The 22,437-nt window shown below is 47.0% G+C and overlaps 2 protein-coding genes across 3 annotated transcripts in view; one reads left to right on the forward strand and one right to left on the reverse strand.

Annotated features, from left to right (window-relative positions):
* The first annotated feature begins 22 nt into the window (after nucleotides 1-22).
* LOC135391054 (DNA repair and recombination protein RAD54-like) lies at nucleotides 23-4,217 on the forward strand. The gene is made up of 2 exons (XM_064621141.1): nucleotides 23-1,756; nucleotides 2,328-4,217. The coding sequence occupies exons 1-2, from the start codon at nucleotides 144-146 to the stop codon at nucleotides 2,803-2,805; spliced, it is 2,091 nt and encodes a 696-aa protein (XP_064477211.1). The 5' UTR covers nucleotides 23-143; the 3' UTR covers nucleotides 2,806-4,217.
* A 1,990-nt stretch (nucleotides 4,218-6,207) lies between these two features.
* Nucleotides 6,208-22,437, reverse strand: part of LOC135391056 (cholecystokinin receptor type A-like) — a 121,705-nt gene continuing 105,475 nt past the window's right edge. For both annotated transcript variants that reach the window (XM_064621143.1, XM_064621144.1), the window contains exons 4-7: nucleotides 12,640-12,763; nucleotides 11,713-11,933; nucleotides 9,107-9,248; nucleotides 6,208-7,498 (exon numbers count right to left, since the gene is read on the reverse strand). In XM_064621143.1, the coding sequence (XP_064477213.1) occupies nucleotides 7,100-7,498; nucleotides 9,107-9,248; nucleotides 11,713-11,933; nucleotides 12,640-12,763 (886 nt within the window). In that variant the 3' untranslated portion in view covers nucleotides 6,208-7,099. The remainder of the gene's footprint in view (nucleotides 7,499-9,106; nucleotides 9,249-11,712; nucleotides 11,934-12,639; nucleotides 12,764-22,437) is intronic.

The following is a 22,437-nucleotide window of genomic DNA, read 5'->3' on the forward strand; positions in this document are numbered from 1 at the left end:
GCACTCACGAAGTCGTATCGCTATGACTATTAAGTTTTGTCCGCGCTCTTTTGACTGATTGTAAATGATTGTAAACTGTACTGTGGAATCATACTGTTCTTGTGCCGTAATCCAACGATTCTTGTGCTGATGTAAGCTGGAAAATGCGTCGTTGTTTTGCACCGAGTCAGTTGGCTAAACGCAAGATAAATGACGATGACGACCTCGATTGTATCCGTCGGGTAAAGATTTACGAAGAGACGCGGCAAGTTAACTGCGAGAACATAAGCCAGCACGAAGCATTTATTCGGGCATTATTATCCAAACCCTACAAAGTTCCAATCCCAAATTATGTTCCCAGCAACCAAAGCAGATGCCTGGGACTCAAGCGCACTTCAGGCCCACGTCCACTGCATGATCCGGATGAAGAAAATGCACTCATATTGTACGAACCTCCTCCGCAGACAAATCATGAACAACTTTCAAGTACATCCCGGTTGGTTCACGTTGTTGTGGACCCGATTTTAACGAAGATCTTACGTCCACATCAACGCGAGGGAGTCAAATTCATGTGGGACTGTGTCACTGGCAAACAGATCGATGGCGGCTTCGGTTGCATCATGGCAGATGAGATGGGACTAGGAAAAACCCTTCAGTGCATTTCACTCTTGTGGACTCTTCTACGCCAGAGCTCCGAAGCGGGCGTTCCAACTATAACGAAAGCAGTTATTGTGACACCGAGTAGTTTGGTGAAAAACTGGCATAATGAGCTATCGAAGTGGTTGGGTGATCGTGTCCGTTCGACTGCCATTGAAAGTGGCTCAAAATCTGAGATTGACCGAGAAATTAGGAGTTTCATAGGTGCCGCGGGACGTCGGATTGTCGTGCCCGTTCTCATTCTCTCCTACGAGACGTTCCGACTTCACGCACCCGCTCTTCACGGCGGCGAAGTCGGACTGGTCATCTGCGACGAAGGCCACCGTCTCAAGAACTGCGAAAATCAAACGTATCACGCTCTCAACGGGCTCAGAACGCGTCGACGAATTTTGCTTTCTGGGACTCCTATTCAGAATGACCTTCTCGAGTATTTCAGTCTGATACACTTCGTTAACGCGGGAATCTTGGGCACTGCGCAAGAGTTCAAGCGAAAATATGAACTCCCCATCCTGAGGAGCCGGGATTCCTGTTCTACCGATGCTCAGCGAAAGATCGGTCAAGAGAGGCTCGACGAGTTGACCACAGTCGTAAACAAGTGTCTCATCCGTCGTACGAACGCGTTGCTGTCCCGTTACTTGCCCGTGAAAATGGAACACATCGTGTGCTGCGGATTAACAGAGCTGCAGACCAACTGGTACAACCGCCTGGCCGAAGTCAGGGGAAACACCCCATTGGCGTCGATAACGCTGTTGAAAAAGCTCTGCAACCACCCATCTCTGGTTCGCGAGTGCTTCCCGCAAGACCCCGTTCCATTCCGAGGGAACTCTGTGACTCCGGAACTGTCCGGAAAGATGAAGATGCTCGACTGTCTCCTGGCAGCCATAAGGAGCATGACAGACGACAAAGTGGTGCTCATCTCGAACTACACGCAGACTCTGGACGTGTTTGAAAAGCTGTGCTGCGAACGCAGCTACGGATTTTTCCGCTTGGACGGTTCCATGTCGATCAAGAAGAGAGCTAAAATTGTGGCAGAATTCAACCTCCCAACAAGCAAGGAGTTTGTGTTCATGTTAAGCAGCAAAGCTGGAGGCTGCGGACTTAATTTGATTGGGGCAAACAGGTGCGAGCTGCTTTTACGACAAAAATTGCACATTCTTTGATACAATCCTGCGAAATGCTATTACTCAGTTAGTAATGGCCCACTGTACTATACAAAAAATATAAATGAAACAAAAAGCTAACAAAATATAACTGGTACAAACCAATTGTATGAAAATTTTCTTTCATGCATAGTTTTCAAGACAACTGTTACTAGGGCGTGGTTAGTTCTACTAACGTAGGGCGTGTGGTTTAGCTTGCAATGCTGGCCTTTCCCCTCAATTTCACCTTTTCAATAGCCATGTGGTTGGGTTGGACTTCCTGGTTTAAAGTTGAGGTATAGTATGCTATGTGATGCGGTGAAATTCTTTCCTCTTAGCATATTGGTAGACTTGTGATAGGACTAGATACTTCTCCTGCTGCATAGAACAGGGGTATGCTAGTTTACAGTGTCATTAATTGTATCTTACCACATGCCCACGGGCTGCAGACGGATTAAAACGAGTCTAAATTATTGTTCTATTCCGTACTTGCTTGTTGTGAAGACGCACACACATACAGAACATAAATACGCAGTCTTGTTTTTCTTACAGGCTTGTAATGTTTGACCCTGACTGGAACCCAGCAAACGATGCTCAAGCCATGGCTCGAGTCTGGCGTGACGGCCAGAAGAAGCCTTGCTTCATCTACCGCTTGGTCTCGACCGGAAGCATCGAGGAAAAGATCCTCCAGCGGCAGACTCACAAACGTGCACTCAGCAGCTGTGTTGTCGATTCTGAAGAAGATGTCGCGAGACACTTCAGCGAAGCTGATCTTAGAGACCTGTTCCGCCTCGAAGAGGGCAGGAGTTCAACGCACGCTCAACTCAACTGCCGTCGCTGCGTCAACGGCATTCAGACTCAGCAGCCTCCAGAGGACGCGGACGTTGCGAGCGATTTAGTCCACTGGAATCATGCCGCGATGCAGAAACAGTTGCCGCCCGACGATCCAATTCTGAAACGCTGTTGGGATATGGGCGTGACGTTTGCATTTTCGCAGAAGTCGCACCGACAGAAGGTTGCCGTGCCGTAGAGGATTATTTTTATTATATTTATACTGTGCAGAAAAATGGTTATGGTGATATTGGGAATTCCAGCAAGAAGGACCTTGAGACAGCTCATTTTCGTATGGTAGATGATCTTGATCGATTGAGTCAGGTGTTTGTGATGATGGTTCGATTAACGCCTGATCAGGAAGAGAAATTCTTTCGTTCGTTTCAGACTTTCTAGCCATCCCTTCTTCGCTATGCGGACATGCGGTGACAGTGGTAGTGTTGCTGTTTACTCAGCTGTTTACCTGCCGCCTTGAAGGCACGTTGCTTCAGCGGGATTGTCTGTCTTAGGCTGACTTCATGGAAATCTGTGCCATGTGGCTAGAGGCGTCTTGTTTCCATGGCTGTATATATGTTTTTTTGCTAGGAATTGTGAAGTACGACGATCTCAGATACGACAGGCAATGCGATGATCAATTAAATATGCTGGCCTAGTCGCCTAGAAGAAAAATACAGTGTCCGAGATTGTCTTCTCGGAATTTCTGCTAGAAATATTATTGCACGAGCGTGCATTAGAGGAGACACATATTTTGTTTCATAGTCACCCACAGGTGCATCAACAAAGACAATGGGATTAGATGAGACCTTTTATTTACAACTTCATATGGTGTGACCTTGACAACGTGTGACAAACGTCGAGAAAGATGATTGAAAAGGGAAATGAGGTCATGGCGAGCGGCAACTCGAAGAAGAGGCCTAGCGCAGTGAGCACACTGCATGTGAGAACTTCTGTAATTTTCATGTTTAACATCGACTTATCACAAAAGGTTATTTTTCTCATACATGTTCACAGGACAATGCCAGACAGTGTGGCTCCTTGTTTGAATGTACTTAGGAGTCAAAAGTATGTTTATATTTGTATAGCATGTCCAGAATTTTCAGGAATTTCAGTTTGTACGCCCAGGAATGGGAACACTTTCTACAGACAGGGACAAAAGAGATGGCAACCATGCTATCCACTTCAGAATCAATTGCGCAGCATAGCACATAGTTGCGGTTACACCTCTTGACCGAGTTCAAGCAAACGTATCAGTACGAGGAGCAGCGAACAGTATTTTGTAGCAAAAACTCGTATCCATCACTTTACAAGAATATGAAATGACTTTGCGAATGCACAAAAACATACCTTTCTGTGAAGTTTGATCACTTCTACATAAATTAACATTGCAGTAGGTGTAATGTCACCAACCTCCTCCTATATTCCACACCGGTGTATCTTAGGCATGCCAGTTGTGAGGCGTGCGGGGTATTCGCATGTCTGGAGCGCAAAAATAATTGTCTAACCTGCTTCCAATGAAGTGACCTTCTCTATTTTTCTCGGGAGCCTTTTGTTTGTGCTCATTGCTCACAATGTATTATGTTACAGAAAAATTACAAGCCCGAGCTACACAGGCATCTTCCACAGGCTTTCTTCATTTTTTGAGGAACAGAAAATCCTTGGGCTGCTCTCTGTGATGCACCCTGAGGCTCAACTCACAATAACCGAGTTACTTTGGAGGTACAGGAAAGGCAAAGTGAACATTGTTTAAAGGGGTTGTGGCACCTTGGTACATACGGTTCATTCCGTCGTGCAGGCATCGTACTGCACACCAGATTATTGAGGAAAAAAGTTCTTGTTTTACGCTTTCTTAAGAAAGAAAGGAAGGAAGGAATAAATTGTGGAGCTATTACAGGTTCTACTCCTCTAGGTTGCAATCGCTACCCATTTTAGTCTCGTAACCTTTACTCCCTAGCACTGCAAATAATCTCTAATAATGACCCCGAAACCCCGAAATAAACTTTCGGACATTTAGTCCTGAAAGAGACCAATGGTTGTGGCAATGCATCTAGTCCGCGTAAGGACTAAAATTACGCCCTTTTCTTTCTTGGAGTGTGTGTTGTAGCTGGTGAGGCACAAACATTTGAAAACACTGCTGTGTTGAGATCTGATGTCAGAGGAGAGAGAGCGTCCGCAATTCTCATTGGATCTCGTAAGCACATGACTTCTCCCGTGGGTGCCTCACTGGCAGAGATGGCTGCCATGTTTTCACAGCCGTACCCACCTTAGTATTCGCCATGCCAGATTTCGACACGTCTATAACTCCCTCTGTCACAATTTGGGACGAAGTGTCGCAACCCCTTTCAAGGAGCATGGAAAGGCTCGAAAAAAGGGAGTCAGGACGAGTAAAACTTGGGATTACAAGTCCTGGGACACATTTGTGCACAAAAAGTACGAGTGCACCGTGCAATCCTGGTGTGCAATAGAGCTTTCAACCTCGCAGGTCAGAAAATCCCCTTCCCTCGGCTGCCAGTTTGTGACGACATCACGTCCTCCGTCCAATAGTAAGGCGCACACCTTCTTCTTTTCTTTCTTTTTGTGGTTGTATTTGCAACATCACCTAGACACAAAGCCTGATCGTTTGAGCGACGTGCCGTAACAATTAAGAGCCCGCCAATCATGACGTTACTTTCAGCAGCCGTAGCTATGGAAACGAGCCGCCATCAGCCGTATGAGTAGCCATGGTAGCCACAGAAATCCTGCGTTTCAAAATCGTCTGCGGCGATTGGCTGGCTGCTGCGATTGGCGGACTTTATATATCTACGTGCGAAGGAGTGAGAGGAGGCATTATGCAGGCCTTATCTCTATCTAGGTGGCTTTGGTATTTTGCGCCACCCGTCCCGTGTCCGACACAGAGTAGTGGACCGGTCGCCTTGCTCCTCCCGCGCCGTAGCAGACGATTCTCGGCAGCCAATCAAAGTGCTCGACTGATATGACGTGAACCACACCAGAAGGAGCTGGGAGCAATCGCCGCCGCGGCGCGCACTCTTGTAAACTCGGGAAATGCGTGTTTCCCAGAGAAAATATTTAGCGTGATAGATCGTGAAGCTGGTGTGTTCATATCACGCGGTAAAAAAAAACATAATGGAAAATGTTCGAGGTACCTTCCACGCTCCTTTAACATCTGTGGCCAGGTCTAATGCTTGAACTTGACCAAGTGCCACAACCGAGTGTTGAAGCTGTATAGTGTCCATCCAGCAGGATGTTCTGATAACACTAAGACTCGTAGTAGCTCTTCTGTGCCGCAGGATGTAATGTGAATGCCACACCCCAACCAGTGCCACCTGGATAAAGCCTTAAACGACATAAGGTAGCCGTTAAGAGTCCACCAATTATGGCATGCTTTCGGCGGCCGTAGCAATGGAGTGGAGATGACCCGCCGTCAGCCACGTGGTGAAGCAGTGAGAGTAAGGCATTAAGCAGACTCTATATCTATGGTGTTATAGTCTAACAAAAGTTACACATTTCGATCGCATCGTAGAAACAGAAGACGGGGTTTAGACAAACGCTCTCTCTCCAAAACTTTACAGAGTGGTAGTCATTTGTGTGAAGTTTTATTGGAATTTTTCGCGAGCATCGTGGTCCTGTAGAAAAAGATTAAAAAACCAAGCAAAATCGCACAATTTTCTGTTACCCATCTCACAAGCCGTCATTTTTTTCCTGTGTGCGCTTCACTTTCATTTCACCACACACAGGTGCCGCCAACATACAGAACAAAGAGGATTAACGCATGACGTCAGCACGTCGCATTGTTGTAGGCAGCGGCACCTGTGTGTAGTGATGTGAATGTGAAGAAAAAATAGCGGTGCTTGTGTGAGATAGGTAATTGAAAATGCATGATGTGAGATATTGTGTGATTTTTTGTCTTCTCTCAAAGCGACCATAACACTTGCAAAGAGTCCCAATAAAACTTCAGACAAACGGCATCAGTCTCCAAAGCTTGGGGCGGGTTTAACCTCGCCTTCTATTCTTACAATGCGATCGAAATGTGAAACGTTCGCTAGACTAGCCCTGTAGGTGGCGTTGACAATCGTCCCCAACCAACGCCACCTAGATATAGAAGTAGAGGTGTCGTCTGCTTCACCAAATCGCCGCAGACGATTTCACACACAGGCTTCCTTTGGCTACCAGTGGCTGATGACAGCTCGTCGCCATATCCACGGCCACTGAAAGCAAGTCGCGATTGGCGGATACTGAATGACTACGTCACGTCATTTATGCGGTCAGACTTTGTTTATCTAGGTGGCGCTGCTCCAAACCTCTATTGCCAATGCCGAGCTTTCTGCCGTCATGCTGCGCACTCAAGGTTCTGACGGTGTCCATCCTTGCTGCAGTATTCCCTCGAAACGCTAGGTCCTTTCAAGCACCCTAAGCACCAGCGTTTTTTTTCTTTTCTCTTCCTCTTCTTGTTATCGTGACTGCGCGACACCTGCGCGCTATAAGCACGGCGACGACCGTCACAATGACAGGTCATCTACAACCACGTTAGACGTCGCGCACGACGTAAACGTGTAGGTCGACCCCAGACGTGTGGTGCCGTTGCGAGATGAAGACCTCGAGTGTGCTGCGGGGACCCGTGAGGTCCCAGGGCGGACTCCGCGCGCGCGGTAGCAGAGTACGGGACAGGAGCGCTCGATGCACCGGAGCATGCGTTTTCTGAACTTCGTGGACATGAAGCAGTAGACGATGGGGTTGAGACAGCTGTGCACGAAGGGCATGAGATAGAAGAGGAATCGGACGGTGTACACGCCGTTGTCGAAGATTGTGAGACAACACTTGAAGGCAATCTCCATGATGAGACGCGGACCCCAGCAGAGTAGGAACAGAAGGACCACTAGAATCAGCATCTTGATCACCTGCGTAGAGTGAAGGGTGCGAAAATATATTAACGGGGACTCCGCAACAAAATCACCACAGAGGTTGTGGTATATCCGTAACTCTTGGGGTGCGTACGAAGATGCGTACGAAATATCTCGTTCCAAAAACTGCGCAGATTTTATTCAAACGAATTTATCACGAAGCCAGCGCTTCGCCTCTGTGAAGCCAGAGGGCACAAAAAGGGCAATAAATTTGCTGACATCACCCGACATCCGGCGAGAGAGAATGCAGGTTGCGAAGCAGACGACAATGCTGGGTGACGTCACGGTATAGTATGGAGCTCTGTTTTCTGCTCTCCGCATTTCGGTTTGCTATTGTCAGCATTTGCGAACTAATTAGTCGCGCAAAATGAATGCGAATGTTGTATTCGGTACCGAGGGGGTGGTTCGTGTTCGGTATGACGCTCACCTATTTTTTTTTTTTTTCGGATCCTTGCGAGGTCTCCCTTTAACACATCCGGAAGTAAGAGCGAAAACTAGAGTTATGGTTACTTATACTAGGGTTGCCTGGAACATACGTTTGTACTGCATTTGGGCTCTGGTATCTTTGCGGCACACAAAAACATCGTTGATGAAGGAGACCTCGGAGATATCGGAAGAAATAAAAGTATAGACGTTTTGAAACGCTGTCCGTGAGTGTTTGTCTCGCTACTTTATCAGGCGGCTTCCATCGACATTTTGTGAAGTGTCCATCTGACTTTTTTTTTCTCGATGATTTTGATGGCCCTTAAATGGATGAGAATGTGGAAGTAGGGATCCACGCAAAAGAGAAGAACCTTACAAACATTGCGCCGAATTGCCACTGTAAAGCGTGCTTTGCCTGCGTCGCACCACTGTAGAAAGGAGAAGTCGTACAACAGGACCGTGTCGTGGATATTGCGAGAAAAAGAAACGACCGCAGGAAAATAAACGTTGGGAAAACTGTCTTTTAACGTGAGCTGTGTGACAAGGCCTTGTGCACGGCTCCTCACACTGCTAGGCTATAGCAAACATTGCTTACTGCACGGCTGCCGACAAAAGCAACGAGATATACAAAAAGGTATGTTTCTCTCGCAGCTTACCCTTAGTGGTTACAAGGACGGAAGCATCTTGTGTGTCAATGTTTGCACATTCCAGATTCTGCCTCTTTCCTTTCTTTGTTCACTCTAGGGTGAAAAATCGATTTGCCTTCCCTGAGCACAGGGAATGTTTGCAGTCTTTTATAGGGTTTTCTGGTTGTATGGATCTACTGCCCTGTTTCCTTCGCGTGATCTTTCCAACAAAGTTCTTCAAAGAATGTAGTAAAGCGGTATTTATTAAACGCTAAGCCTGCAGCTTCCGTAGACACTTCAATCGAGAAAAGTAAGACTAAGACGCGACTAAGAATAAGACGCGAAGTAACAAAGGTCAATAAAACAAAAACAAGCTGTCGTCTGCTTTCACGCTCAAATTCTTTCGCACAAGAGCGTTTGCGCCATTGGGGAGTCACCTCTCGGTTCCTAACCGCGCCATAAGGGGTTCAGATTCAAGTAACTTTACGACAACAACAACAACGACAACAAAAACAACTTTATTTTGGTGATGATGTTTGGGGTCAAATCTACAAACCTGTTGGCGAGCCTTTTTCACGTCTCGAATGTCGGAGCTATTCGCGTGACCCCTGAGGATGAGTCGACAGTTTGGATGGCTCTGAGGCTGAAGACTCACACGCACGCGAGATTCTCCACCGGGACCCGGATGACACTGGTAGCTGTGTGAGAGAGGAGGAAACGTATTTTAGGCGGACACATCACGGAGTCACACAAAAATCGCTTCGCCGGTAATGTGGCACGTTAAAGGTTAATTCCGGTGAAGCAGCGAAATTTGTCAACAGAGAAGTTCCGGAGGGAGAAACAATCAAAGTAATTTATTAATTCCTACGTGCTTTGTTGTACTTTCCTGTACCTAATATTGCGTACGTGTGTTTCCACGACTTGCTCATTAATTTGTCTCTATAACTACTTATGCTGCTGGGACAGGTCAACTATTACAGTTCAACTACGCCCACAAATCTAAGGACGTCTGTGATTGGCTTACGCGGATGCATTGCACGTCTGGCGTCCGCCTTCTCGTATGCCAAAGGGCGCGTTAAGTTGGTGCTCCGCGGGAACGACTTCTGCTGCGCGTTCCCGGGTGCACCCTGCGCGCCCCTTGTCTCATGCCAGGGAAAAGCGGTACCACTTCCGGCCCGTGACGCATGTTCCGGCGTACGCTCCGTTCGGCAGGCTTGATTGGCGGTTTCAATTCTCCCGCCTTCGCCATGTTTACAGAATGCAGACGACAGAAGAAAGTTCAATATGTGAAGCGCGCGTAGAGTACTCCGCTTTCGTATAGCTTCACAAACATCGTTAAGTGCACCAATGGTGTGGTCCCATGAGAACCTGGGAAAGAACGCTCGGGAGCCTGCTTAACGCGCCCGAACTCTCAACACGGGGACTGCACTCCCCGCTGGCTGAGATATACCTCTGTGTCTGTAGCTCTTATGTTGCACAGTGGAATGAACCGATTAATGTCGCCATAAGAAGTCCCCCCCCCCCCCCATCATTACGTGCGAAGTTTCTTCTCCAACAGAGTGAGCTTATCAGGGCACTTCTTCAAGTCGAGTATCTGACTGCGGCTTCGAGCAGATTCAGTGCACGTTCACGCAGCTGAGCCGCCTTTTCCAGATCTTTCTCGTGGGTTCCTCTTCCGGTCATTGAACCTGAAAGAGTCTTGTGTCTCCGGTCCGTCGCATGACGTGACGGGCATCTGAACGCAGGGCATGCCACTTGAATCTTATTCTTTTTTTGCCGACGACGAAGTAAGAAATGGGTCCCTAAGCGGGGCCTTTGCAATGGCACTTTGTGTTGTTGGCGACGACAGACGAAAGAAGAAAGTTCCGAAAGAAGTTCTTTGAATACAGTTAGCTACGACACTGACCGGAACCGTATTGACGCAGCCCGCATTCGGGCAGAGCTTCCACCTTGTCAACCCACCAGTTTGGAGTTCTGAAAGGGGCACGAAAGCGCAAAAATTTCTCCGCCCCCAAAATGAAAGATGCGTTACTTTGACAACGATACAAAAGAAAGGGGAGTCATCCATTCGTGATTTGGACGCGAAGAAAACCAACCGCAGTGTGCGTTTTCCCTCTTCTGCCTTTCCCAAGAGGCGCGACAATGCGGGGCGGCCTTCCATTGGTCTCCTCAGACGATTTCGCGCGATGATTGGACACCCTATCCGCACCGCCGTGTCGCGTCTCTTCGGAAGGAAAGAACAGGAAAAGCGTAAATTGCGGTTTCTTTCGGGCTTAAAGGGACTATCGCATCCGTCGCAATCTATTCAGAAACTATAGTGCCGTTTTACTCGCGTTCATCACTGAAAATAACGCCGAAAATCCCACGCGAATTGGTGGCGTTGTTCTTGTGCAGTTTGATGAAACGCATGGCAACAGCAGACGATGGATATTGAGAGTATTCCGGAATTCCCTCTCTGGAAATCGAAGAAAACGTCACTCGGACAAGGCCAATCAGTGAGCGCTCTTTGTCACGGACAAGCCCAATCAGGGAGCGGCTGGAGGGAAGGACCCTGGTAGCCCTGCAACCGACCGGCGGGCGGGAGTCACCGCGTCTGCTAGTCGCGGAGAGTCTGCGATCGGCTTGTGGAATGTTGTTTCTGGTTAGCGTCGGACGTGCTTGTAAGCCAGGAGCGTAACACTGTGTTCCGTGCAACCCGGTCGCCTCAGAACTCACACTGGGCAGTGAAAGTCGGCGTATTTACCGAGGTCTTTTCACTTGGTATGTTGCGGTGTTACTGTATACTGCGCGAAGCAGACGACCCCGGAGACAATCGCCTGCGCTGCGCTGCCATTCCAGTGTCTGGCTGACGTCATAATGGTGTTATTATCGTTGGGGCTTCCTTAGCTGCAGAGGGAGTGCGAATCTTTAAAACTCGTTTATTTAATATGCAAGCTATTCTCGGAGGAGAAACTTGGCCAAGTTGACTGTGAAGCGGTGACGAACATTTCCGTTTCGGTCCCGTACACACGTTTCTGGATGCGATAGTTCCTTTAAATCACGATTGACACAACGAATAAATCCCGTTCCTTTTGAGTTACCGTCAAGGTAATTAACGGCATCTTTCATTCATTCATTTAACCCTCTGAAACAGCGTTTGCAACATAAGAGATCGTACGGTACCTAAATTTAGCGGAATGCGTGAGCTGGTCCATGGTTTTGGTGCTGATCCAGAGTTCGACGATGACCCAGGAGTAGCAGACGACCATGATGATGAGGGGTAACGCGAAAAGAAGCACCAGACGATACCAGGCGACGCTCTGGCCTCTCCAGTCGTTGGCTTCTCTGCACGTGAATGTCGTCACGTTCAGAACGTAGTTGGTGAACGTAGCTGTCATCGTTTCCTGCATTTTGACGTCACACTTGTAAGCTCACTGTTGCCAGACGCACTTATTTGTCATACAGGTCACAACTGACAGCGAAGGCATCGCAGTGCAACGGACCCCGACGCACTGTTAGAGGTCAAACTATGTATGTACGTCATCTACCTTTTTGTTGGCTAATGCGCAGGAAGAGATATTCGAAAATGACATTTACTTTTGTTGTAATTATTCTTAGCAAATGTTACTTTTACACACATAATAACGATAATGAGCTCCCACAGCACCTGTTTCATTGAGTACGACTGTAGTACGCTGTCCTCCACTCTATCTGTCTTCTCGTAAAGGACTAACGCCTTCAGAAGCGATTAGATAACGACACACCTTGCTCACAATGAGACAAGCAGATAACAGTTGTCCGAAATAAATGGTACATCACGGTATTACAACACAGTGACGTACCATATTGACTATGTCATACAGAATTTGTTGTCCTTTATTACTGCGTAACACAATGAGTCCTATTGTGCAATAAATGTACCTGTAACTTTGTTACTTTTTCGTCTAGTAGCTGTAACATCATTACTTACTAAATTAACTTTTCCAATGACAACTTGCATATATTTCAGGGATGTCGCCAGTTGGCCCAAGGTGCGTGGACCTTTGTGGAAATCAAGCTACACCCCACACATTGTTTAAGCACATGAAACAAAATACCTATCTGGCTCACCTTTACGAATATGATAGGAATGGCGACGACGAAGGACACAACCCAAACGCACACCATAAGACGCTTGCAGTTGCTCATCGTGCACACGGATCGGGAGTGAATTGGAAACACGATGACGACGAATCTGAAATCACGATCAAGATCATACATCACATGTGGTATCAAGTAGACGCATAACTTTCACCCCAAACGGGAAGAGCAAACGAACTAAATGTTCTCGAGTTATGTTGCGTTAAAAAAAGCGCTCGCGAATCACTGGGGAAAGGAAGTTCTGATAACGGTTCATAGAGGGCACCACCGTCGCGTGGCGACAGAATAGCAGATACTGGGTGGCAGACGACACTGCGTTGACACAACAGCTAAAAGCCGAAGGCATACAACTGATATTTAATAATAATACGTGGCTTTACGTCGCCAGATGACTGTCGTCATCAACGATGGAAGGCATAAAAAGCAAAGGTACAAAAGTAAAATAAAAGTAAGTATTTCTAGATTTCATTTCTGGACTTGAAGAGCGTGAGCTTTAGCACAATCTTTGTGCAATTTCCACACTACACGAAGAAGGCTTACTGGACAATACGGTTCTGTAACCTTTCTTTTTTTTTTTTTTTTTTTTTTTGAAGCAGACGGTAAACTATTTTGAGTTAAAACCGGCTCTGCTTTGAGAACTTAAAAACACTCAGAATTGGGCCTTTCCTTTTTTTTATTGCGTTTACTGGAACAATCGAAAAACGGAAGTAAAGCACATCTCTAGCTGCCTAACTACACAACTGCAGCAAAATAGATGACACAACAGATCTGTTGATATTGCGAAGCCAAGCGAGTTCGCAGGTACATCAGGCCCTGCAGGCTGCATAAGTGGTTATAACTAAACAGAGTGGTGGTTCATGTAGCCTTCACTACTTACAGTAGCATTTTGTACTTTTTTTTTCATCGTGTAGGAGGCCCTCGAATGTAACTTTTAACTCCGATGTAGCCTAGGCCTTTCCGTACAGAAAAGTAAATTTAAAGTCTGGACCTCTCCCACTTGAACAAACGTAATACACACAAACAACAAAAACACAAACTTTATTTTCATGATGGTGATTGCGGTGTTTCGTCAACACAGGCTAGCCTAGGTTGACCGAGCACACTTGCGTAAGTGTAATGTAAACAAACGGTCCTAAATCAAAGCACTCAACGAACTGCTCAGACGAATCGTAGGAATAATGAGGTGGGCCATACGGTGGAGCCGACCCAACAGGCAGATAGGTCGTCGGACGAATGGCGAACAAAAAAAAAAGAAAAAAAAAAAGAAAAAGAAAAGAAAGGCACGGGAGAACGGGCGATAGGCGCGAAACAATATAAGCAGCACTCTGGCGACGACAAAAAACACTTCAACGTCAACACCTCAACGCAGTCGCAGCAGCGAAAACCAAATCCAAGTGTTCTTTACTAAATTGAATACAAGTACAAGTTCCCTAAAAGTTACCACAATATAGGAGATGAGTTCGGTTATGGTTCAGCTAAAGCGGGTATCGAGGAGACCAGTGTTCCTTAGGAAAGAACGAAAACGGTGCTGGACGCCGTTGCATCACATTTCGTCAGGGACCCTGCATTGATGCCAACGTGAACCCTTCTTTTCACCCGGTCCATGGAACCTCTCTTGCGTTACGATACATATCTAAGTTCGGGATCACACGCTACAACGGAACTGCGAAGATGCACTGTTATAGGGTGTAAAATCCGTGTCAGCTGAAACACACCTCAGTATATATATATATATATATATATTTGTTCTTCCATGGCTTTGGTGAATCCAACTCTGTACTACTCGAGACTAGACAGCAGTTGAGATCTTAGGCCATCGCGCAAGTTGTCTGGTATGACCGTCCGAGAGCTTTGCTAACCTTGTGTCAGTATTGTTTTTTTAAAAGCCCGCCGCCGATCATTCTGTTTTCGTTTACGGAGGCGAAGCTGAAGCCTCTGGCTAGTCTCTCTATCGTCTGTCAGGGACCACACCCACATATAAATACGACGTCATAGGACATGACAATGTCAATGAGGTCACTATACTTCCAGTAAGGCTGACACAGTGCGAGGACATAAAGAAGAGAGAGAAAAACGCGTCTGCGAGCACGCTACGAACCCGTCCAAATTAATTATCGTTAATTGCAGAGCTGGTACTCAGTGACAGGTGCCTGTCGGAATATCCCACGCACGCGGAAAATAGCAGGCGTAGTGGGAGTCCGCACGCGGTGATTAACCTAACTGCTACTGGAGTCTGTGTCGTTGATGGGCCTACCCCGAAAAGGATGCATATCAAAAATAAATAGAAGTCGGCCCAAAAAATGTTCGTGGTTACGTGCTTGACGTGGAGGTGTCACCGCAGTTGCAGTTCCAGATTTAAGGTAGCTGAGGAATACGTAATGGATGTAGGTATACGACGCTTTGTGTATTCGACCTGCCCGCAAGAACAAAATCAGGAATTTAGTTGAGCGCGTAAAAGGAATACTAAAAAACCAACAGGTTGTCCACTCACAAATCTATAGGTCACGCATTGCGCCTTGTTCGCATCCTCCAGTCTTCAATGGTAGTCTATAGCGGCTGCAGCCCACCGCATATACCCTAGGAAATGCAGGACGACGAGTCGCATGTACTCGTCGGCAGCGAGATATCACGACTCCAGTTCTCGGCATAAATTTGCATTTTGTTCCATCCGAAGCAGCAAAGATTCTGAATGACGCGAGGCTGGCACCTTAGCATGAATAGAGGGTTTCACGCTTTTTGAATGTTGCCATAGCATAGTGGTGCTCATACGAACATATTGCTTTGGCTTCGCGAGGCACTTGAAGTGCTGAGAAACTGATAAAGCGACTTAATGGTAACGTTTCGAAGCGGTATGAATTGCTGCAGTGTGGAAAATAAGCCTGGTTTTACCATGCCTGGTTTTACTGCAATGGCTATGTGTTGCTATTCCCTTTGTCCCCTTTTGTGCCTGATCCTCATTTCCAGTCGAAGTGAAATAACGGCGCGCGCACACACACACACACACACACACACACACACACACACACACACACACACACACACACACACACACACACACACACACACACACACACACACACACACACACACACACACACACACACATATATATATATATTGAGTGAGTGAGTGAGTTATCTCACCCTGACGGGAGGAATCACGGGTCACGTGACCTTCTGACGCCATCCACTCAAACGTTGCCTGCCTGCGTACTGTTGATGAGGCCCAACAAGGCCGAAACAGCTGTCCAGTACTGGTATGGCGAAGTTTGAGTTACAAACATATGCTATACGTGCAGCCAAAGAGCTCCGGCTATTTTTTCATTTTATATATATATATATATATATATATATAAAGAGGGGGAAAAGCCATTAAAAAAATAAGTAAATGATGCTAGACGTGTTTGAAACTCAAACTTACAGATTAAAATGGCTTCTATGGCTGCACGTAGAGAAACAGATACTCATTGAACGATGCGACAGCACCAGAGGACACGTGTTTCGCCGTGTTTGCGGCTCGTCGGCCCTGGGTAGCTGCGCATCGTTCGGGATTGGCAAACCAGGCGTCACTCCGCGAGCGATATACACCTGGGAGGGTGACTGAGCACTCCTCAATGCCACAGTGCAAGCCAGTGAAATATAAAGAGGGGGAAAAGCCATTAAAAAAATAAGTAAATGATGCTAAACGTGTTTGAAACTCAAACTTACAGATTAAAATGGCTTCTATGGCTGCACGTAGAGAAACAGATACTCATTGAACGATGCGACAGCACCAGAGGACACGTGTTTCGCCGTGTTTGCGGCTCGTCGGCCCTGGGTAGCTGCGCAACGTTCGGGATTGGCAAACCAGGCGTCACTCCGCGAGCGATATACACCTGGGAGGGTGACTGAGCACTCCTCAATGCCACAGTGCAAGCCAGTGAAATATAAAGAGGGGGAAAAGCCATTAAAAAAATAAGTAAATGATGCTAGACGTGTTTGAAACTCAAACTTACAGATTAAAATGGCTTCTATGGCTGCACGTAGAGAAACAGATACTCATTGAACGATGCGACAGCACCAGAGGACACGTGTTTCGCCGTGTTTGCGGCTCGTCGGCCCTGGGTAGCTGCGCATCGTTCGGGATTGGCAAACCAGGCGTCACTCCGCGAGCGATATACACCTGGGAGGGTGACTGAGCACTCCTCAATGCCACAGTGCAAGCCAGTGAAATATAAAGAGGGGGAAAAGCCATTAAAAAAATAAGTAAATGATGCTAGACGTGTTTGAAACTCAAACTTACAGATTAAAATGGCTTCTATGGCTGCACGTAGAGAAACAGATACTCATTGAACGATGCGACAGCACCAGAGGACACGTTCAACGCATCGTTCAATGAGTATATATATATAGTATATATATATATAGTAGTATATATATATATATATATATATATATACACGTACATACATACATACTTGTACAATTCACACTTTCATTCACCTCCACTACATCCATGCCATTTGTATAGCGCTGAGAGAGCTAGAGATATAGCTGACGAGATGTGTACGTTATTTAAGTTGTGCGCGGCGATAGTGAGCTTCTTACACTTTTTCATTGTGTTTTTTGTCACTTTCAAGCACAAGAAATAAGGCTAAAAACATCACACTCCATTCGTTTGGTCTGGCTATTCAAGCCAACGATGATACAATCTTCTCCGACTTCTCAGTGTTTATACTACGTGGTTCGTGACATGAGTCCCGCGCGGCGCAACGAGTAACCTTCAAGCAGAGCAACGTGGATCAATTTCGACTTCGTTGATATGTTGCGCCACCTAGGGACCGACACGAAGCGACATTAGCAACAGTCGATGGCCTTCTTTTGCTTGAACATAGAACGTCAAACGCCTGTACGTGTACTGAGAGTGACTGAGACAAACAACTGTGATGATGCTGCAACAAAAATTGTACTTATGCACACGAATTTTGTGTGTTCGCGTGAGCAGCTCTGGACTTGACAGCTTATTTTTGGCGAATTCGGGTGGTCATTTGATAGCAACATTTTTTGCCGGATCCCGAGCAGTCATGTTCGCTTGGTCAAAGCGAAGCATTCTCGCATGTTCCCGTGGTGCTTTCCGAGCGCCCGAAATTTGCCAGCTCGCACTTTTTTCGCCCGGTCTCAAAATGACCGAGCAGCGGGTTGCCCAACTATATCCGGTGTCGTCACATCCGCACTGCAGCGGTGGCGAGTGCCCTCATTGGCCTGCACGTTGAAATCACGTGGTTTAGCAGACGACAGAACTCGAAAACGGGCGACCGCGATGGCTCTAGCGTGATCCAAGTAACTAAAACCGCCAGATTCCTAGCACTCATGCTCGGGTGGTAACGGTCACGTGATCCAGCTCCGGGCCTCCAGGCCTCCGACCTAGCAATTTCCGAGCGCTATGCCGTGTTGCCACGAAATAACCACCCGAATTCTCAATTTGATAGACTTCACTTCTTCACTTCAGTCTGTGACGTCATAGCGATGTGGCAGTGCTGCTATCCTGTTTGGTGAGCTAAAAATCGCGCGATCATTGAGTCACTGGGTGTTTTCGGTCGTTACTAAAGGCAGGTCACAAAGTGGTGTAGCTATTGAATGTGCTACGCTGAACAGAAAGGCCAAATGCACGGTAGACATCATGCGGTTTCCTACTCCCTTTTTGCATTTTGCCCACCAGCGACGTCCGCTCCATGCGCATGCGCAGAGGCGCCATCTTGTTTACAAACTGAAGTGGGTCTTTCAGAAGCAGACGACACAACTGTCGTCTGGTCCTGCCGTTGTCTACGGAAATATTTCTCGTCACAAGTATCAAAAAGAACTGCGGAGTTTAGCCGTAGATTCCATGCATCAAATTAATCAATCAACGGAGTTTATCGCGTATACTAACGCGGACCTAACCTTCTCATGAACTGACGCCTGGAAGTTTGGCCATCGAAAGACTGACTGGACAAGATGATTAATGAACTCTACATACGCACCGTAACTCGCATGCCTGTGATGGAAACGTCATTTCTTTTTTGTGCACAACTCTCCGCCGTTCTTTCTGGTCATCATTCACTGTCCGCATCCTAGCTAAACATAAATCGTTCATAACGCCAAAAAACTGGGCTTGAACGTCCGAAGTTGGTTTAAAAAAATTACGGCAGAAATAGCTGTGCAGATTGAGAGCTCATCGCGGGCATTCTCCGACGATGGGCAGTAGGGGCCTGTGAAGACGTACTTGGCCAACACAAGCTTGTCTATGCTCCCGACGAAGACGCAATCTATAACACGTTCCGCACGCGTTCTGGTAATTTAGCGTCACCGGCTAGTCGAAGCTTTCCTTCATAAAGTCCGCGAACCAATCATGGGCATGTTGTGTTCCTTTGAAGTTTTCTATGAAGGTGTTGCTTGCAGAGTAATTGAAGAGTTTTACTAGAAGGAACTTCTTGATCTTTCCTCTAGGGGATTCCAGCGTAGTGTATACCAGCACGATGCAGGTGGGGGCATCCAGGTATTGTCCACCTCTAGACGCATGCTGGCGGTTACCGTGGTACAGAGAGCACCCCAATGAAGGCTACTGAGGGATGCTCGTGTGTTTTCTGCGTTGGGTAGTTCTCCACTACCCTATTCCCAGATAAGGAGGGACTGCACACCCCTCCCTCTACTGTACCACCTCCACATTTCCCCCCCTTTTTTCACCCTTCCCTCTACTCCCCTGCCTGGCTTGACCGAGGCGCCACCCACGAGCAGGCTGACCGCACCTCCCTCAAACATTATTCCCCCGTCTCTATACGACGCAGATACGTCACCAACTTCGTTTGCAGCGGCTAGGGAGTGTTCTACCTTGTCTATACTTTGAGCGTGACTATCTTGGCTGCTAAGATAGTTTCGTCATTTCTCCAGTAGGCGGCACTTCGGTTGTCTTATCTCTTGGTAAGGGAAACGCATCACAAGTCTTCCAACGTCGCGGTAGGTTGGTCCGGGTCTCCGAGAGGGTGAGGACGTCGCACTTGGTCAGTACTGGGCCAGTCGTTATGTCGGTAACATATTACATGGGGGTTCTGCACGTTCAGGGCCTCCACGTGTGTCGTTCTCCTTGGCCCGCTGCACCATCATTTTCGGAAATCTCGAGACTAGTAGGTAGTTTTCTTGGTTGTCTAGCGCGCGGCCCGCTTGCATTGTAGATGAAGAAGTCGGTGCTGTTTATTCGTTTTCGTGGGACACTCTCGCCCGCTAAAGAAAGCGGGGGCGGGGGGGGGGGGTTAATGTTGGGCAGACGAGCGGTCTGTCTGCCTATGCTGGGGACACGTTGCTTGGGGGAGAGGACTGATGAAGGGGGGAAGGAGAGGGGGAGGGGCTGGTAAGCACAATTTCCTAGAGTTGGGGTTCAGATGGGCTGGTGGGCCGCATCGCTCGCTGCAGCCTGCATCTTGCATCCGTCTTGCATCGCCCGCTTAGCTTGTCTCAGTTTACACAAACGCGCTTTGCGTTGGTCTGAAGTCTCCCTCGCACACAGTTGCCGCTGCGCCTAGACACACTTACGCTTCAACTGGAGAAGTTCCGCCAACTGCTTGCGCCGGCGTGGGTGCGTGGATGTCCACGGTGTTACACCTGAAAGCTCGCACTCTCTCATGGCGGTTTTGTATCCGCGCTTGAACACCTATAGAAATTTCCACCCCAAAATCACACGCCGACCTGTCTATTGACCACAGCCGCTGCCCCAGAGAACACAGCAGCGCACAGGTTAACGAACAACAAATATGTTTATTTGCTTACACACTCTTAAAAATGAACTTCACCGCATAGCACGCTCCTAGCCAACCATCATCTCGAATGATAACGTTATCTGCCCTGATTTGTTGAAAACGGGAGGCGTACGCCTTTTTTTGTGACAATTATGAACCGCATAAGTGTCACAAAAAGGCGTACGCCTCCCATTTTCAACAAATCAGGAGAGGCAACGATATCATTAGAGATGATGGTTGGCTAGGAGCGTGCTATGCGGTGAAGTTCATTTTTAAGAGTGCAATTCTGCCGTGCTTGAGCTGTGCACTGTCCTCTGTATGCTCTGTGCAATGCTGCTGTTGTGAATGGGCCACTACTTCAGCTTCGTCTTGTCTCTTGTTTTTCTCTCTGCTTCACGCTGCTGGCGCTGCCGCACTTAACGTATTCGCTCCCTTGTCCCTGCGAGGGAGTTTTTCCACGTTTCGTGGCCACGTCTGTTATCGTCTGGGAACATTTTGGCGTTATCACCACACACGTGATCTCCAAGCAGCAGCCAATGAGTGCAGGTCTTACGCGGCGACATACCCTGCCTCAAGAAAACGCAGTGGGCTCGCAAATAAATGTTATCGTATTTAAAATGAAGCATTGCAGGAGATACATAACCTAAAGTGAAATTACACACACGAAAACCTCCCGAGTTTATAACGGCGTACATCAAGCGCTACACCGCTTCTATGCACTGAAGATTTCCCTACTTTGAGGCTGCCTTATCCATAACCTTCACGCGTTTCTGTTAACCATGCTTCTTATTAACAAATGGGTGTTGTACACATACGCTCGTATTCTCTTTGTTGTAGCGCTTTACATACGTTTCCGCAGCATTGCGAAATGCTACGTTGTAACAGCGCAACTGGAACTGGACTACCCTTTTGCCCTCCTGTTGACATACGTAAGAGACATTGGTTGATGTGTGTTCAAGGCTTAGCGTTCTACGAAAGGAATTATTTCCTCCGCTTCTTCCTGCATTCGTGCTCTTTGAAATAGAAGTTCGCCAGGGATCACTGTTTTAACTTTGCAAACTTTCATTAGTCGCGCTTGAAACGTACCGTCTCTGTGTTACGAGACACCCTCTTAAAGTCCTTTTCGAAAGACGCGAGGAAGTTTTTCAATAGCTGTCTAAAAGTCTTATGTGCTTCATAAGCGTATTCTCAAAGGCAACATTATCAAACTTATTTCCCAGCCGCGCAACCACATTGTCGGAGTAACAGAACGAGATAGCAGCAGAGCTGCTTGTATAGTCCAATAACTATATAGCTTCGTGATTATAATGCCATACTATAATTATAACGCCATATAATTATAATATAATTATTATAATAATTATAATTATTATTATATTAATTATTATAACATAATATTATAATACACGTATAATTATAATTATAACGTGCATGACCCGCATATTTGCGAAAGGATCGGTACGGCGCCTCGCAATTAGAGTAATTCGTAGAAGAAAAATATTGAGATGGCATCGTTACTATGCCGTTACCGCAGGAACCCTGAAACGTTGGACTATGGCACGGCACGTTCTTCTTATTACGTGTAAATCTACTTCCAATTTGATTTTTTTATTCTTCTTCTTCCTCACACACACAGTGGCCGTGATCTAGGGAGAAAGCAGGGAATGTGCTCTGGCGGTCTTGGTTTCTTCACCGCAGTGTTAACCGCATGATACCGATACACGTGACTGAAATGCCGTCGCGAACGCAAGTGGTTTTGTTTGCTTCGCGTATTACGCTCAATAGCTTAGGTAACTTAGTTTTCTTAAGTTCAGGACTTCAAGACCGGAAATTTCGCAACAAGTCCACGCGTATCAAAAGTGGATGTTCCTTAATTGGGGGACATTTTTTGGGGGGGAGGGGGGAGGGGGGGGAGGCGTTTTTTCCGGTTCCCTTAGGGGATAAGCCAATTGTGGACCTACTGGCTTCACATTTTTATGTACTTTTGTAAAAAGAGTGCGAAAGCAAGCAAAGAACGCAGT

This window comes from Ornithodoros turicata, chromosome 4 (genome assembly GCF_037126465.1).
Source record: "Ornithodoros turicata isolate Travis chromosome 4, ASM3712646v1, whole genome shotgun sequence".
NCBI classification, from domain to species: Eukaryota; Metazoa; Arthropoda; class Arachnida; order Ixodida; family Argasidae; genus Ornithodoros; species Ornithodoros turicata.

Excerpts from the sequence above, each read along its gene's own strand:
- LOC135391054 (XM_064621141.1), top strand. The coding sequence starts at position 144 with ATGCGTCGTTGTTTTGCACCGAGTCAGTTGGCTAAACGCAAGATAAAT. Across the intron at positions 1,757-2,327 it reads AATTTGATTGGGGCAAACAG|GCTTGTAATGTTTGACCCTG; the intron begins GTGCGAGCTGCT and ends TTTTTCTTACAG.